The sequence below is a fragment of the Achroia grisella genome, unplaced genomic scaffold, assembly GCF_030625045.1.
Source record: "Achroia grisella isolate CSIRO2021 unplaced genomic scaffold, CSIRO_AGI_Agris_v1 utg241, whole genome shotgun sequence".
Taxonomy (NCBI): Eukaryota; Metazoa; Arthropoda; class Insecta; order Lepidoptera; family Pyralidae; genus Achroia; species Achroia grisella.
This window is the reverse complement of record NW_026712734.1, coordinates 4,286,231-4,302,093: the sequence shown is the minus strand read 5'-3', so window position 1 is coordinate 4,302,093 and position 15,863 is coordinate 4,286,231. Positions and strand designations below refer to the sequence as shown.

The 15,863-nt window shown below is 34.0% G+C and overlaps 2 protein-coding genes across 2 annotated transcripts; one reads left to right on the top strand and one right to left on the bottom strand.

Annotated features, from left to right (window-relative positions):
• Positions 1-1,547: 1,547 nt before the first annotated feature.
• Positions 1,548-4,969, top strand: LOC131842679 (facilitated trehalose transporter Tret1-like). The gene is made up of 3 exons (XM_059191253.1): positions 1,548-1,784; positions 2,680-2,815; positions 3,437-4,969. Exons 1-3 carry the CDS (start codon positions 1,743-1,745, stop codon positions 4,717-4,719), a joined length of 1,461 nt encoding a protein of 486 aa, XP_059047236.1. The 5' UTR covers positions 1,548-1,742; the 3' UTR covers positions 4,720-4,969.
• Positions 4,970-7,638: 2,669 nt separating this feature from the next.
• LOC131842663 (facilitated trehalose transporter Tret1-like) lies at positions 7,639-11,417 on the bottom strand. The gene is made up of 3 exons (XM_059191233.1): positions 11,376-11,417; positions 9,766-9,901; positions 7,639-8,930 (listed from the first exon to the last, which is right to left on the bottom strand). The coding sequence occupies exons 1-3, from the start codon at positions 11,415-11,417 to the stop codon at positions 7,639-7,641; spliced, it is 1,470 nt and encodes a 489-aa protein (XP_059047216.1).
• Between the last annotated feature and the right edge of the window lie 4,446 nt (positions 11,418-15,863).

The window sequence follows — 15,863 nt, the reverse complement described above, 5'->3', positions numbered from 1 at the left end:
ATGGCCCGCAGTTTCTACCTCTATTAAAATAATCAATAATTATTTTCAAAATCGGTCCCGTAGATCCGGAGATTATTGCCTACAACCTCACTGAAACTGCTCTATAATATTAGTATATATTACAATTAACACTTGTACCTACTCACAAACAAAGAAGAAAAAACCATACAATTTTATGTTTTTATATTATAAATTTAAATCCATGTAGATATGTATACAGTTGTTGTGTTTTGACGTAATCCAAAAGTAACTTAAATATCTTGAGAGATGACTTAATATCAACTTAAAATACTTAGGCTTTTTTAAATTGATGTTAAGTAAGATATTTTATACCACTCGACGACATAATGTGATGGTTCTTGAATAGAATACGAAATAATTTATTGACATAAACTTACATTGAAGCACTTTTGAATAGTCGTCACTTTTTTTTCAATCTACCGCTCATTCGGAAAGCTGTTTCATCATAAGATAACGAGCAAGAAACTTGCGTGTTGCTCTTTTAAATAATTTTGCTGTTACTGTACATTTTTAGGCTAGGGGATTGTTAGTAATGTGGACTAATAACGTAAACCATCATGTAAATTGCTGGTGCATTTGTTATGAGGTGCTAACTGATCTGACCTCATGTTCATCTTATCATCCATCCACTGGTGCCCCGCCAGCATAAACCGTCAGCGCAGGCGGGTGCATCATTCCATTAGATATCATCAATTAAAAAAGTATGTGCACTATCATATTGATCTGAAGCTGGAAGGCATTCTTAGTAATGGATCTTGCAAGGGATAATCAATGAATTGCGTCAATTGAATTTCATGATTTTTGACAAGTCTACGAAATACTGATGCATAACTAACAAACAAACAGATACAAAACCTGTTTCAAATGCATTCAGTATAAATGTCTCTATTAAGCTATTTGGTTTATTTAACATATTTATGTTATTCATTAACATATTTATAAACTCCTTATGTATATTTTGTTATAAATTAAAACTACTTTTTCTACAAAGTAATTTATAACTCAAAAGCATTCAATATAATAAAATAAAAAAAATCATAGATAAATAATCACAGATCAAAAAAGTTATTATAAAATATAACAGAGCGATCAAGTTTATCTATATTCGTTATTTTCCTAAAAATAAGAATAAGATTCTATTCTCAGGAATTACTGACTTCAATAGATTTGAATGTGAAATGTGAAAGTCTGTCACTTTTTGTTGATAGTCCTCAACCTGTCCATCCATAAATGTTATATTATATATATTGATTAGCAGACCCGGCCACGCGTTGCTGTGGCTAAGGTTCTTGAATAAAATAATATTGCGACTATAAATTGAGATGTAAGCCATCCTATCTTTCAAGTTGGATCAAATGGCGCAGAAAGTGCAAACCAAATTTGCCATCGGTTCAGTAGTTTAAGAGTCTATCGCGGTCACAATGTGACTTGTCATTTTTATATACATATAAAGATATAGATATATACCGTTTTGTCTCAATTATTACCTCTACATTTTGTTATAAGCAGCAATTGTAACAGTTTATTATTTAAGACAAAGATGATTATTATTTTATTATATCAACATTTCAACAGGTGCAACATCGACTTGTCCTTCATTATCAGTAATAATAACAAAAAAATTACAAAAGCGGAAATTTGCACAACTGTCATTGGTACGTCAGTATCGAGAGTTGTCTATAACATTGATGGACACGTGGGAGGTGTAGACGTTGGCTTCAATGAGTATCAAGACATATTGTTCAGCGCCATTTTTAAAACAGGTTCGTATACATTTTGTTACCAGATTTTTCTGGGCAGGGAGAGACACGTGCGGTTTAGGTGAGTGTTGACCTACGTCGGTATAGGGCCCTCTACCAAATATGGCTGGGCAGGGAAAGAAACACGAGCGGTGTAGGTGAGTGATGACCTAAGGCATAAGGGTCCCTTAAAACTACACCCGGGTCTCAAGTCCTGGGAGCTGCTCGGAGTTTCTCTGCCACACGTTAGATCCGGCACCCACACGATAGATCCGGCACCCGCACGGTGAATCCATGGAATGAAAAGAAATTCCTCTTGGAATGGGATGGCTAATAAGCTAAAGCTGCTTGATGGTAAGCGGTAACCGTTTTCTATCTACATCACGTTGTCAGGTGATAAATGTGGTACCACTCACATGTAGCCATCCTAGAGAAGTATGATGCCACGGCTTTTATCCTGTAAGATACGTGTAGGTACATATTTCTTCTTTTTCTTATATTAAAATTGTATTCTCGTACATTCTGCGGCGTCACTGATAAAGAGTCAGAACAATTTGATTATTAACATGCATTATTCCCCCTATTAATTATACTACCCACGCGAAGCCGGGTCAGACCGCTAGTTTTATATGCTGACCCAAATTTTATACCAAATTCTGAGAAAATTTCGTCCTTACTCATCCAGACATTTTTTGCGTGTAATCTTACGATTTTACGATTTTATTATATTTAAAGAATCTTTTTTAACACTCTTGATAGAGTGGTTGTGGCTTTTATGATGGTATCAGTATATTTTCTTCGTTGTCAACCTTGGACAGAGCTCCTAGCAGTTTATCGTCATCTGGTACGGTATTTGGCTCTACAAGAACATTGTCCAATTGACTGATATTTTAATATGAATCTATTATTACGTTCACAGGTATGGGTTGCGTTCGGTATTCTGATGTTGACTGCCGGTCAAGGAATGGTGATGGGGTTCACAACCATACTGCTGCCAGCACTGCAGCAGCCTACGTCCGTTATCCAAGTTGACATACATAGAGCATCACATCTAGGTAATATATCGTTTTTTTTATGTAATTTGAATAGCAAAAAAGCTGACAGTAAGCGGTAATTATCGCCTATATTCAGAAACAGCAGTATCCTGTATTTCACTTGTTTCTTGAAGTATTTGTTGTTATTCTCTTAGAATATTTTCGGATGTATAGAATATTTTATCGAATTAGGTGTTATTTCGCGGAAGTCAATTTCATAATCTATACTACTTTATATTACTTTGTTTAATTCCTCTACCATTAGCTTGTGTAAGATCATAAATATTCACTGCGAAAACTTGACTACTCTTACTGGGAGCCTTACGACTGTCCTCTTTACTGATCAAATTCCAACTATTATTTTGATTCAATAATACCAATTTTACCTCTAAACGAGGCATCATCTGGTCTATGTGATCTACATAGGTTGGAATACTAGTGTTGACTGTTTGTCTTAATATGGTCGCCGAACAGGAGTTGGCTGCTCCATTAGTACGTTCGCAGGTTTCCAGTGCTCTCTGTACTCATTTACATATCGTTTGGTCAAGATATAAAGGCCAACTGCGGTCAATAGCATTATACAGATGTTCCAACTATATTTCATGTTTTTAGATTAATAATTATTATTTTTGTCTTTTTCAGTATCCTGCATAGCATTGTCTTCTATTATTGGACTGCTTCTATCATCCACTTTAATGGACTGGTGCGGCCGAAAAATGACTTACTTATTAATAATTTTACCAGGAATAGTTGGATGGTTGTTCATTTATTTCGCTGAAAGCTTTCCAGTGCTCCTCATTGGCCGTATCCTATGCGGTATTACTCCTGGAAATTTATCGCTAACATCATTCATAATAGGCGAATATACAAGTCCGAAATATCGAGGTATTTTTCTGATTCTAAAAACTGCTTCAGTATATATTGGGATTACAATCATTCATATTTCAGGAAGTACCTTAGATTGGAGATTATTAGCAGCGTTAACATTAATATTCTATGTAGTGCCGTTTGGAATGGCTTGTTTTTGGCCAGAGAGTCCTGCTTGGTTAGCGTCCAGACAGGAATTCAAGAAATGCGAAGAAGCCTTCATTTGGTTAAGAGGGACTGATGAGAAGTCAATGGCAGAACTCCAAGAGATGATCAAGCTACATAAAGAGCAATACATACTAAACAGAGAACGTTTAAGAAGCAGAACAAAAAACAAAGTGCGTTTACAAAAATTTACAAAAGGAGACTTTATAAAACCTAGTGTAGTTATGTTGTTTGCTTTTTTATTACTAGAAACAAGCGGCAAACATTATTTTCCAGCGTACGCTTTACAGTTTATTGGGGAAATAACGGAAAATGTACCTTATACGTACTATTATACGTTATGTATTGATTTGGTGATTGTAGGAAGTTGTATACTTTCATGTGTTTTAGTGAGAGTGTTTGATAGACGTAGCCTGTTATTAACTACAGGGTTAGCGGCTGTTGTTATATTAATTTTAGCAAGTGCTCATATTTTCTTAACATTCAATGGTACATTAACTAATAGAGCATGGGTTTCTATATCATTATTATTTTCATATTTCGCATTAGCAAATTTAGGTTGTACTACATTACCTCTTGTTTTTATGGGGGAAATATTTCCTACTTCACACAGAGCCGCAGGTTCTGTAATAGTTTGTTTTACAATGTCCGTAATATTTTGGGGTATTATGAAAGTGACACCACATTTATTTTTGAATATAAAAGTTTATGGTACGTTAGCAGTTTTTGGTGCGTTGATCACTACGTGCCTGTTAATACTGTATTTCATATTACCAGAGACAAAAGACAGAACGCTGGAAGAGATTGAATATTATTTCAATAATGGATGTTTTAGAAATGAAGAGAATGTGATTGATGATGTAAACATAAAAATGATTAACAGTAACTATTAGTTGTATAGGATGGGACTCGAGCTTATTGGCAGTTATTTTAAAAAAGCGATTTTGTAGAAATATGTTCCTAATATTGTAATAATTTTACATAATTAATAAAGTCGATTTCGCTGTCTGTTAGCTTAGATCTTTTAAATTAGGCATCGGATTTTAATGCAGTAGCAATAGATAATTCAAGAGGAAGGTTTATATGTATAATACATGTACACCCGTGGCGAGTAGCTAGTTAATGTATAAATCAAGGAACATTTAGAGGTAGAATAATAGTATATAGTAAAAAAAATTGTAAAAATATAATTTCGATGAAAAACTTGAACATCATTAAACGTTGACTTTACATATTTGTTTTAATTTAATAATATCAAATTATCTGTAATGCCAATTGAAACAAATATTTCCATCTGAAAACCTTTTAATAGCAGATCCCTGCATTTTTTATTTTAATTTTAATTATAAAATACATATATTATACTAGCTGTCCCGGCAAACGTTGTTTTGCCTTAAAATAAAAATAAAAAATTAGGGGTGGACTATCCCTAACATTTAGGGGAATGAAAAATAGATGTGGGCCGATTCTCAGACCTACTCAATACGCTCACAAAATTTCATGAGAATCGGTCAAGCCGTTTCGGAGGAGTATGGGAACGAAAACTGTGACACGAGAATTTTATATATAAGATATACCTATGAGCAGCACCAGGATTGTTTTATGTATTTACTAAATATAATTGGAGGCAACCGTATGTACATATATCTAATTTAATTTTCAAGGAGACTAACTATTGAGAATTATCAGACTATTAAGCTGCAACAACGTGTTTATATCATCTCCTCTATCTAGTGCAATAAGGTGTATATAAATTGAATATAAAATGTACAATGTTCAGGATCTAGGGAGTTTTCCACTGAAGTAGTCATCCGAACTGGACGGAGTGATAAATCTATTTTTTATTAGTAAGTTTTAATCTTCAAATATTACCTACGTAGAATTTAAGTAGTGTATTTGTCTAATATATTTTCACTCAGGACAATTCACACAGCGCCATCTAGAACCAAGTTAAGCTAGCTAAAGCTTGTGTTATTGGTACTGGTTAACTGATACAAATACATAGATATTTTTTAGTAAATGCATATTATATATAGAAAACACCCAGACCGATACAAACAATCATACTCATGAATACAAATGTTTGAACCGTGCTAGAAATCGAACCCGCGACTATTTGAAGTAAGATGGTGTGCTAAACCGTTAGACCATCAAGGTCATCAATCTTAAAAATAAAGAAATCCTTTGGCTGACAAATTACTGACCAACTTACGTAGTATCACAGATAACATAATATTACATAGTAGTATGGACAATGTCGTCTACAAAATAATCGTTTACAGAGTAATAGGCTTCAACAACCTCGGTGGTCTAGTGGTTTAGCATACCGCTTTACTATCCGATGGTCGCGGGTTCAATTCCTCGCACGGTACAAACATTTATATTCATGAGTATGTATGTATTTACAAAAAAAAATGCATGTATGTATTTATATCAGTTGTCTAGTACTCATAACACAAGCTCTGCTTAGCTTGGGACTAGATGGCGTTGTGTGAATTGTCCTGGGATATTATTTTTATTATTATTTCTACAAAGCTGCCTTTTTATAGCATAGGGGACAAAAGAGTTTGCAGCTCACCCGGCGATTGCCGCCGCCCATGAGCACCCGCAACACCAGGGGAATTGCAAGTGCGTTGCCGACCTTTTAAGAAGGAATAAGCTATTTTCTCGAAGGTTTCAATATCGTATCAGTTCAGAAAAGTTACAGCTGGAAGGTGACTCCACAATTGACGATTGAAATAGGTGACGTGAACTAGATGATATTTTGTATCAAAATATATGGACAATTATTGGTATATCTGTTAAAGTTTCGACAAATTAATAAATAAATAAAACAAATTATTATTTAGTAGTCTCAATTTTTAATTAAATTATTTCTAACTCACTAATTACTAACATGATTATCCTATATACAATGGATATTTGTTGATTTTATTCGCTAAATTCAAGCTCAACGCCTGATGATGAGTCGTTCAGAGGCGAAACACGTATATCAAATAAGTGTAGACTCAATAACGATCGGAATGAGAATTGATCAGCAATAGAGAAGGTCGTAACGCATCCAGTAGCGGTGGTTAGGTTCGAGTGTGAGGGGGATGACCTCCTCGTAGGGCCCGCTTGCGGTTAACCGCCGCTGGGGTTGATTGCCAGCTCGATCCGCGACCCTGGCACTATGGCGGCGAGGAGGAATATCGTAGGGTTTTTGGTGAATAAGGAGTCTCACAGTACCCGTCCGTCCAACCCTGATACCCGTCCCTAATACGGCCTGGTCTCCATGAGGGATTTTCCCCACATAAAAAAAGAAGCGGTAGTTAGGCTGCCGCTTTGAATATTCTCTCACATGCTAATGATATTAAACATAATAACATAAATTCATTAAGCATTTAACAGTTGAAAATACAAACAAATAGTACTGTCTACAATTGCAACTGTCAAATGGTCCATTTCATTAATAGTGTAAACTGAAAGCGAATACTAACGCAGATCTTCCGCTACAAAATGTGAACCTATAACCAAACCAATTGCATTATTATAATCTTTATCTTTTTCATTAATAGTATAAACCTTAAAGCAAACACTAACGCAGATCTTCCGCTACAAAATGTGAACCTATAACCAAGTCATTTGCACTGTTATAATCTTTATCTTTATCATTATTATTTATCTTTATAATTTATTGCCTTTATTATAATTTGTTACCTAGCTATCAATTTGTAGTTATTTATATATATATACATCTTTCATTTAATTGTCATTATTAGAGTTACAGAAGCTCGGCTGTGATACAATTTAACAATTTTATCTTATTACTTTTAAATATCATTAATAATTTTCTGATTCTCCGTATCATCTATTTCACTTACATTTTTATGTTGAACACTTCGATTACTGAAATAGTCTTCAATCTCTTGCAATGTTTTATTCTTAGTCTCTGGTAGGATAAAATATAAGATGAATAAACCCAGTGCGGTTATGGCGCCAAAACTTGCAAACGTTCCGTATGCTTTAATCTCTATTAACAAATATGGAATTATTTTTAAACTGACCATCAAAATCACAGATCCAAACACTACTACCATGCAATTACCGACCGCCCTGTATTCTAATGGAAATATCTCGCCAGCCAACGCTATTGGTATTGGACTACAACCTAAATTAGCGAAAAAGAAATATACTACAAGAAGCAGAACTACTATCCAGGGTCTATCGTTTGATATTATACCTTTCGAAACTAAGAAAAAGTAAATACAAGCTAAAAACAACGCAGTTAAGGCTGTAAATCCAGTAGTAAACAAGAGTGTACGAACTTTTATTAATCTGACTAGAGCAGATGAACAAATAGCTCCAATAGTAATAATCAAATCTAAAATGACAGTGTAATAATAATGGTACTCAGTTTGGGGGCCTATGATATCACTCATGAACTGTAAAGCATAAGACGGGAATACATGTCTCCCGGACATTTCCATAATAATAATAGCTATAATAGATATTAAAAGCGGTTTCAGAAAGTCTTTTCTAGTAATTTTGCTGAGTAATTGCAAAATGTATACACGTCTTATAATTTTCTTATCATTCGACAAACGTTCTCTCTGTGCCTTGATTAGTTCTTTGACTTCACACTTGCAACTGTTGCTTCGTCCTCTGATCCAATAGAAGGAGTCTTCGCATTCGTCAAACCGTTTTTTAGAGGCGTACCACGAGGGGCTTTCGGTCCATAAAGTAGCCATTCCAAAGGCTACCCCATGGGGAATTAATATAACAATAGCTCCTGCTCTCCAATGAAGATACGTTCCCAGTCCGTGGATAATTGCAACTCCGGACGTTATTGTTGCTGTTTTGAGGTTCAAAAACATGCATCTATATTTTGGATGAACATATTCAGCTATAGATACAATGCCTATTGAATGTAATCCGCCTGATGTTAATCCATTCAACATTCGTCCAATGAGAAGAGATATATAATTTTGAGCGAAATAGGTTAGTAATAGACCAATAATAGCTGGTAATGTGAATAATATGAAAGATTTCTTCCGACCAAGCCAGCCTAAAAAGAAGCATGATAGTAGACCTCCTGTCAATGCGGCTGGGGCAAATGATGCAGCTGAAAAGAAAGAAATAAATTATAAATATACCCTTACTGCAGTGGCTTACATATTCTCAACAGTAACTTTCGATGTTATTGTAAACGTAACACTTAATAATCCGACATTTCTCTTAGTATATCAGTACAGAACGTAGCTAGGGGATTGTGAAATGAAGTACTTGGTACTTGGAAGTGAGGGGTTTTTAAAGAGTTCTTAAGCCTCCATTAAGCGCACTTACACTCCTGGTGTTTCAGGTGGTAATAGGTTACGGTAACTATTTACAAAGTCGACATATGGTATAAAAAGGTGACGTAAATTTGCACTCTATAATATACTTCCTACATATTATTATTATTTCGGAAGTGCCACCGACAACTTAGTTGTTATTGCGTTTCAATATTATTTATACAGGTGTTTCCGAGGAGAAACGCGATTTTAGAAAAGAAATTTATAATGTTCAAGGCCGTCCATTGCCTCTCTCTCTTGTTTATTCTATAATGTTTATCTCTTATTTTACATGCGTCAGTATTTTCTGTGATAGGAAATGTTGTGTTTCTGTACACTTTATTTTTATAACAAAATTCTCAACTTCACATATTAGAGACCGTTTGATACTCGATCGTCCCGTTCATATCGTCCCGTCCCGTTCCGCTTTTTTTGTCAAGGGGAAATGTTCATAATCAGGTGAGCCGCGTGCTCGTTTGTCCCCTGTGTTAAAAAACAAAATAAAAAAGTTACATCAAAATCCATTCATCAGTTTTTGCGAGAAAGAGTAACAAACATCCATACATACTCACAAACTTTCGCGTTTAATATTAGTAAGATTTATATAAAAAAAACAAAAAAAATTACTTAGCCATGAAATAGAGGCTACGTCTGTTTTAATGGGAGAGTCGGGTGCACTCAGAGCTGCTATTAAAATCGATTGGTAGCCGAGTATTAAACCCTGTCCTATGTTAAGGATAAGAACAGTCGAGGCAGTCCATATCTGAAACAAAAATCCAGTTAGCAATTTTGACAAACGTGCATGGCAATAGTTGTTCATGTACGGGGTTATCATTTAATGTCAGACACACAATCTATATAAGTACACAACTAAACAAACGGTCTTTAAAAAATGTTAAATAAACAACAATTTAATAGTTCGATCAGCATATATGATTTTTTAACTCTACAGAATAGAGATTAAGTGCGTAGTGCGTAGTAGGTTTTTATGTTGATTGTCGCATGCCTAATCGTTGTTCTTAATTAAATATAAGTAAATCAATATTTATTTAAAAGAGCAACACACAAGTTTCTTGCTCATTCTTCTTGTGATGAGTCTGCATTCCGATTGAGCGGTAGAATCAAAAAACTTGACTATTCAAAAGTGCTTATATTAAGTTTATTTGAATAAAGATTATTTCTATTTCGACATTTACAAATTCAGAAATTCTTAGGTAATACAATTTTTACTAAATTGTATACAGTTATAGAAGAATTATTTTAAGCATAAAAATGCCTGTGCCAGGAGCTACTATAGTGTTTTTTAAAGTAATTCTTATATATTCATAATTATTCTATTATATTTTCTTTATTTATATAAATCTATTTTAAATGCATTTATTACTCTTCTTTTAACTAATTCTTAAATATTTAGAATTATTATATCTTATCTAAATTTATATAACTCAACTAGCTTTTGCCCGCGGCTTCGCTCGCGTTAATTTATCCTCTTAGGGGTGGAATTTATCAAAATCCTTTCTATGGGGATGCCTACGTCATATTAGCTTTATATATGCAAAGTCTCAGCCCGATCGGTTTAAAATTGACAAAGTTTCATACAAACTTTCATCCCTTATTTTATCCCCTTGGGGGTAGAATTAATCAAAATCCTGTCTTAGCGGATGCCTATGCCACAACATCTACCTAACGCACAGCCCAAACCACTGAACAGATCGGGCTGAAATTTGGCATGCAGATAGAAGAAAGGATTTTCATTAATTTAACCCCCAAGGGGATAAAATAAGGGATGAAAGTTTGTATGAAACTTTGTCTATTTTAAACCAATCGGGCTGAACTTTGCATGCATAAAGTTACTATAACGTAGGCATCCCCTAAGTATAGATTTTGATAAATTCCATCCCAAAGGGGACAAATTACGCGAGCGAAGCCGCGGGCGAAAGCAAGTTCATTTATATAATTCTTTAAATGCATTGGTTATAGGGCTTTTACTTAAAATATGCTCGACTTGAAATGACAGACAGCTTACTCGTCTGTGTGTCTGTTATATTTACTTTTTATTATTATAATATTTACTATTATATTTTCATATATTTATTTATTGTACAATTCAATGTTACATTCATCCTTATGATATAAGGTGAAACTCTGCTCCCTAAACAGTAAAAATCTTAGGTTAAGCTGTGCTCATACCCTATAACAGTATCGTACCAACAATTAAATCCAATAAAAGTACTTACCTGTTTCCAAAACGGGGAGAAACAATTAAGTATGTTACACATTATGATTTTTACTAATTTAATCACTATGTTTATTCAATTATTATAATTGATATTTGAATTTATATCTGTAAAATCAGTTTTCACTTAACTGTCATAGTATATAATATAGGGTAGTCATCATGACATTGTAATAATTATTAATAAATCCTATTCGAATCAACTATGTTATTACAGTTGGTAAAAGCTGGTGCTTCAAATTATAGCCACCGAGCAACTAAATTCGCAACACAAGGCCAAAGACCAGAGCCTCCGTGCAGAATTGTTTGCATAAGTTAATTTCTTTATAGTTTAATCTATTGTACTATGAATACAATTAATTATTCATATTAAGAACTTTCACATTTATTAATTTGTTTAAAATGTAATTAAAAAGTCTTTATTAGTTAAAAACGTTTACATTTTTTCGGATTACTCTAATGCTGTTGGCCGCAGCTGGTGTACAGCTTCACCGGACGATAGGGGGCGAGTGCAGATGGCACTCCAAACCAAGGAAGGACTTATGGAGCTGAGAGCCAAGTCCCGCCTGACAGATACGAATTTTGTTAGATCTACAATTAGAATTGGTAGATATGTATATTCGTTTATCCATATTTTAAATATGAGAATTCTTTTTATACAATTGTTTTATAGACACCTCTGTCACTGCGCTCTGCTATAATAAACGTCTAAAAAATATCTTTCTTATTGTCATTTATTATTACTAACTCTTTGTTCCCGCGACTGCGTCCGCGTGGAATTTACCATTATTTTTCTAAAATAAATGAATTATTCTAAAATAAAAGTAGCCTAAGTTACTCCTTATTACATCAGCTACCTGCCAAAAAAAGTCCCATCACAATCGGTCCAGCCATTTCAGAGATTAGCCGGAACAAACAGACAGACAGACAAAAATTGGAAGGGGGATCGATCGGAGGGGTTAATTTACATATACTACTGTATATATACTAGCTGTGCCTGCGACTTCATCCATCATCTTCATCGTGAAATAGAAGAGGAATTACGAATTTCCAAACTTTGAATGTCATATTTATTTACATTTAATCAACAGCCTAAAAATAAGTTTCAAGCTAACTTTTAAAATAACGATACAACGGGATTGAAACAGGAGATTAAATGTACAATCTTTCATGTCCCATTTTTTTTTCTCAGTAAAAATTGTCGGAAAAATCGTTTTTGGAATTTTAACTTGAAGGCATGACAGACAGACAGAGTTATTTTTGCATTTATAATATTAGTAAGGATAACAATAAGCAAGACAAAGAGGCGACAATGGGCAGGCTTACTGCTATTGCCTAGATTTCTCTCTTCTAGGCAACCTTAGGATGAAGAGGAGTTTATGATTACATTTCTGTCTAGTAAAGGTGTTACAAATGAATGTGGATGGTGTAAGGGTAGAGGAAGACCGAAAAAGAGATGGATGGACTGTGACAAAAATGATATGGTGAGAAAGGGAGTAAATAACGGGATGACTGCGAACAGAGATGAATGGAAGAGAAAAAAACATTACGCCAACCACAAATAAATGGGATAAGGAAGAAGCAGATGATGATGATGATGATGAAAGGTATAATAATAATAAACAATATACTCAGAGTTATGTTAAAGTAAGTATCCATACAATTTACATATAATAAATAATCCTGAATGAATAACACAGCGCCATCTAGTCGTACGGTAAACAGAGCTGTTATGAGTACTAGACAATTGATATACATACTTCGATGTTTTTTTAAAAGATTCATAATTAGCTAGCAGAATTATCTATTCGCCCCGGCTTCGCACGGGTGTACATGTGTTATATATATAAACCTTCCTCTAGAATCACTCTATCAATTAAAAAAACCGCTTCAAAATCCGTTGCGTAGTTTTAAACATTTAAGCATATATAGGGACATACAGCGACAGCAACTATGTTTTATAGTATGCAATGATTCAAATAATTATAGGTACTCATGAACACAAATATTTGCACCTTTCGAGGAATCGAACCCACGACCATCGGAAGTAAAGCGTTGTGCTAAACCGTTAGACCACCGAGGCCGTCAGACACAATACATATACATACACACATGCAAATCAAATATAATAATTTATTTGAATACAGTGCTTATAGATTTTAACGATATTAAATATTTTGTCCAGTGTATTCAGCCTGCATACATTATATAGGTATTATTTCGTTCTAATATTGTAGCAATAATTAATTTAAACTAACAAATATTTGTACAGTTGTATATGATTATATTAAAATTAATGTTTCATAGGAATTTCAATAACTACCATACAAAATTAATGAATATTATTCTAAACTTATAGATATATTTAAGAACTAGCTGCACCTGCTGATTTAACTTTATTTTTCTAAAACAAGATTGGCCTAAGTTACTCCTTATTACGTCAGCTATTACATTACAATAAAAGTCCCGTCAAAATGGGTTCAGCCATTTTAGAGATTAGCCGGAACAAACAGACAGACAGACATACATTCATATGCAAGTAGTAAAAAATGGTTATTTCAATATTACAAACAGACACTCCAATTTTATTTATATGTATAGACCGATTTTCACGGGACCTTTTTTGGCAGTTAGCTGATGTAATAAGGAGTAACTTAGGCTACTTTTATTTTAGAAGTTAAATTCCACGCGGATGAAGTCGCGGGTACAGCGAGTATTACGAATATATTATTAATGTTTTGTTCAATAAAAGCACAGATAAGATAATATTACATATAAAAGTAACTTCAGTCGTGAAGAACAGATAAGAAAACAGGTCAGGATTTATAACAAAAGTACTAAATCAAATTGCTGTAAAAAATATTTTTTTGTAACTTCAATAAGTTTTAAAAATGTAGGTCTAGCAATTACAAAAGGTTTTAAAAGACAGCACTATGGATGTACTCGTCTAACTATAAGATATCTTTAAACTTTTTTAACAGATTTAAAAAGAACACGAAGGTTTTTTTGTTCGGACTACTCTAATGCTTTTGGCCAACAGCGACCAACATTAGAGTAGTCCAGTACAAAAGAAAACAGTGGTCGGTTGACGATAGAGGCCGAGTGCAGATGGCACTCCAAACCCGTAAGGATTTACGGAGCACTTGAAGGCAACTCCGCCGAACGGATGTACGATAGCACCCTATATGCACTATAATTCAGTCAATATGTAAAATTTCAATTCAATCTCTAATCATTATCGTCAGCAATGACCTTGATAGCTTCACCGGACGATAGGGGGCGAGTGAAGATGGCACTCCAAACCCGCGGAAGGACTTATGGAGCGGCTGAAGGCCAACTCCCGCCTGACGGATTCGACTTTAGTCTGAGGGCACCGTTCAGTTTCCAACCTTGACTCAGGCCGTCCTAATTTCGATCCCCGTTTGAATTGAACGGGGGATCGATCGGAGGGGTCCAAGAAGGTGTATATTCGATTAGCTTGTATTTTAAATACATTTTGTTATTATTATTATTGTCTCATTTTCACAGCTTTTGCTGTTTTTTTACGCTTTGTGGCGTATATGTGTGTGTGTGAAGTGTTTGGGTGTGTGTGTGTGTTAGATAGAGACAGAGAGAGAGAGAGAGAGTTTGTACTTAATGTGAACCTTTGTGATTATTATTGAGATAGGGATTATACGATGATATTCAGTCATAATCGATGTATTATTGTAAACATGTACAATATTGTAAAAAGAATACGAGCTGAGTTTCTTGGCAGTTCTTCTTAGCTCGAAATCATTGTGAACTGACGGTAGATTTCACATATCATAAGAGTTCTGAAAAACTATGTATTGGATGTAATGTTACCAACCGTTCTCATTTTATTTTTAGATACAAAACAATAGACGCAATTCTCTAAATGGAAAATATTGCCATAATAAAATAATAGCTTATGATAAAATTTCAAACTTCCCAGTTACATCCAAGGAAGTTTTTGTCGGTAGAACATTTGCTTCAAAATTAGCATAATTATCATAACAGGAAATTATCATTCTTATCATTTGCTTGCACATTTTCGTGATGATTATAAATTGGCTAATTATTTTTATTATTCTATTTGTATGTAATGTCTTAACACGATACTACGTGAAGCTATATTCAAAACACCATGTACTGGTGTTTAGACTGGAAAGGATAATTTTGGTTAGTAATTAATACAGTATATATAATATATATTGCTAGTAGACTGTACGCCCAACATCCTGCACAAAGGAAAATCTAAGAGGTGCGACAGAATGCGCAAAAGTCATCGCAATGTTCTGGAGAAAATATATTTAGTTGCCGTTGAAACGAAAGAAGAAGTAGACTGTATAATATATAATATGTATAATATATATACTGTTAGACACGTGTTTATAGTTTTAAAATCAATAGAATAAGGATTAATAATTCATTATTAACTAATATAACAAAGGATTATTAACTAATAATAACTCATAACACAGATAAC

What these genes read in the sequence shown, in the direction of transcription:
- LOC131842663 (XM_059191233.1), bottom strand. Translation starts at nt 11,417, where the DNA reads ATGTGTAACATACTTAATTGTTTCTCCCCGTTTTGGAAACAG. An exon ending in TCTCCCCGTTTTGGAAACAG is followed by an intron (nt 9,902 to 11,375) that starts GTAAGTACTTTT and finishes TTTTTGTTTCAG; the next exon opens with ATATGGACTGCCTCGACTGT. An exon ending in AGCCTCTATTTCATGGCTAA is followed by an intron (nt 8,931 to 9,765) that starts GTAATTTTTTTT and finishes CTTTCTTTTCAG; the next exon opens with CTGCATCATTTGCCCCAGCC.
- LOC131842679 (XM_059191253.1), top strand. Translation starts at nt 1,743, where the DNA reads ATGAGTATCAAGACATATTGTTCAGCGCCATTTTTAAAACAG. An exon ending in CAGCGCCATTTTTAAAACAG is followed by an intron (nt 1,785 to 2,679) that starts GTTCGTATACAT and finishes TTACGTTCACAG; the next exon opens with GTATGGGTTGCGTTCGGTAT. An exon ending in ACATAGAGCATCACATCTAG is followed by an intron (nt 2,816 to 3,436) that starts GTAATATATCGT and finishes TGTCTTTTTCAG; the next exon opens with TATCCTGCATAGCATTGTCT.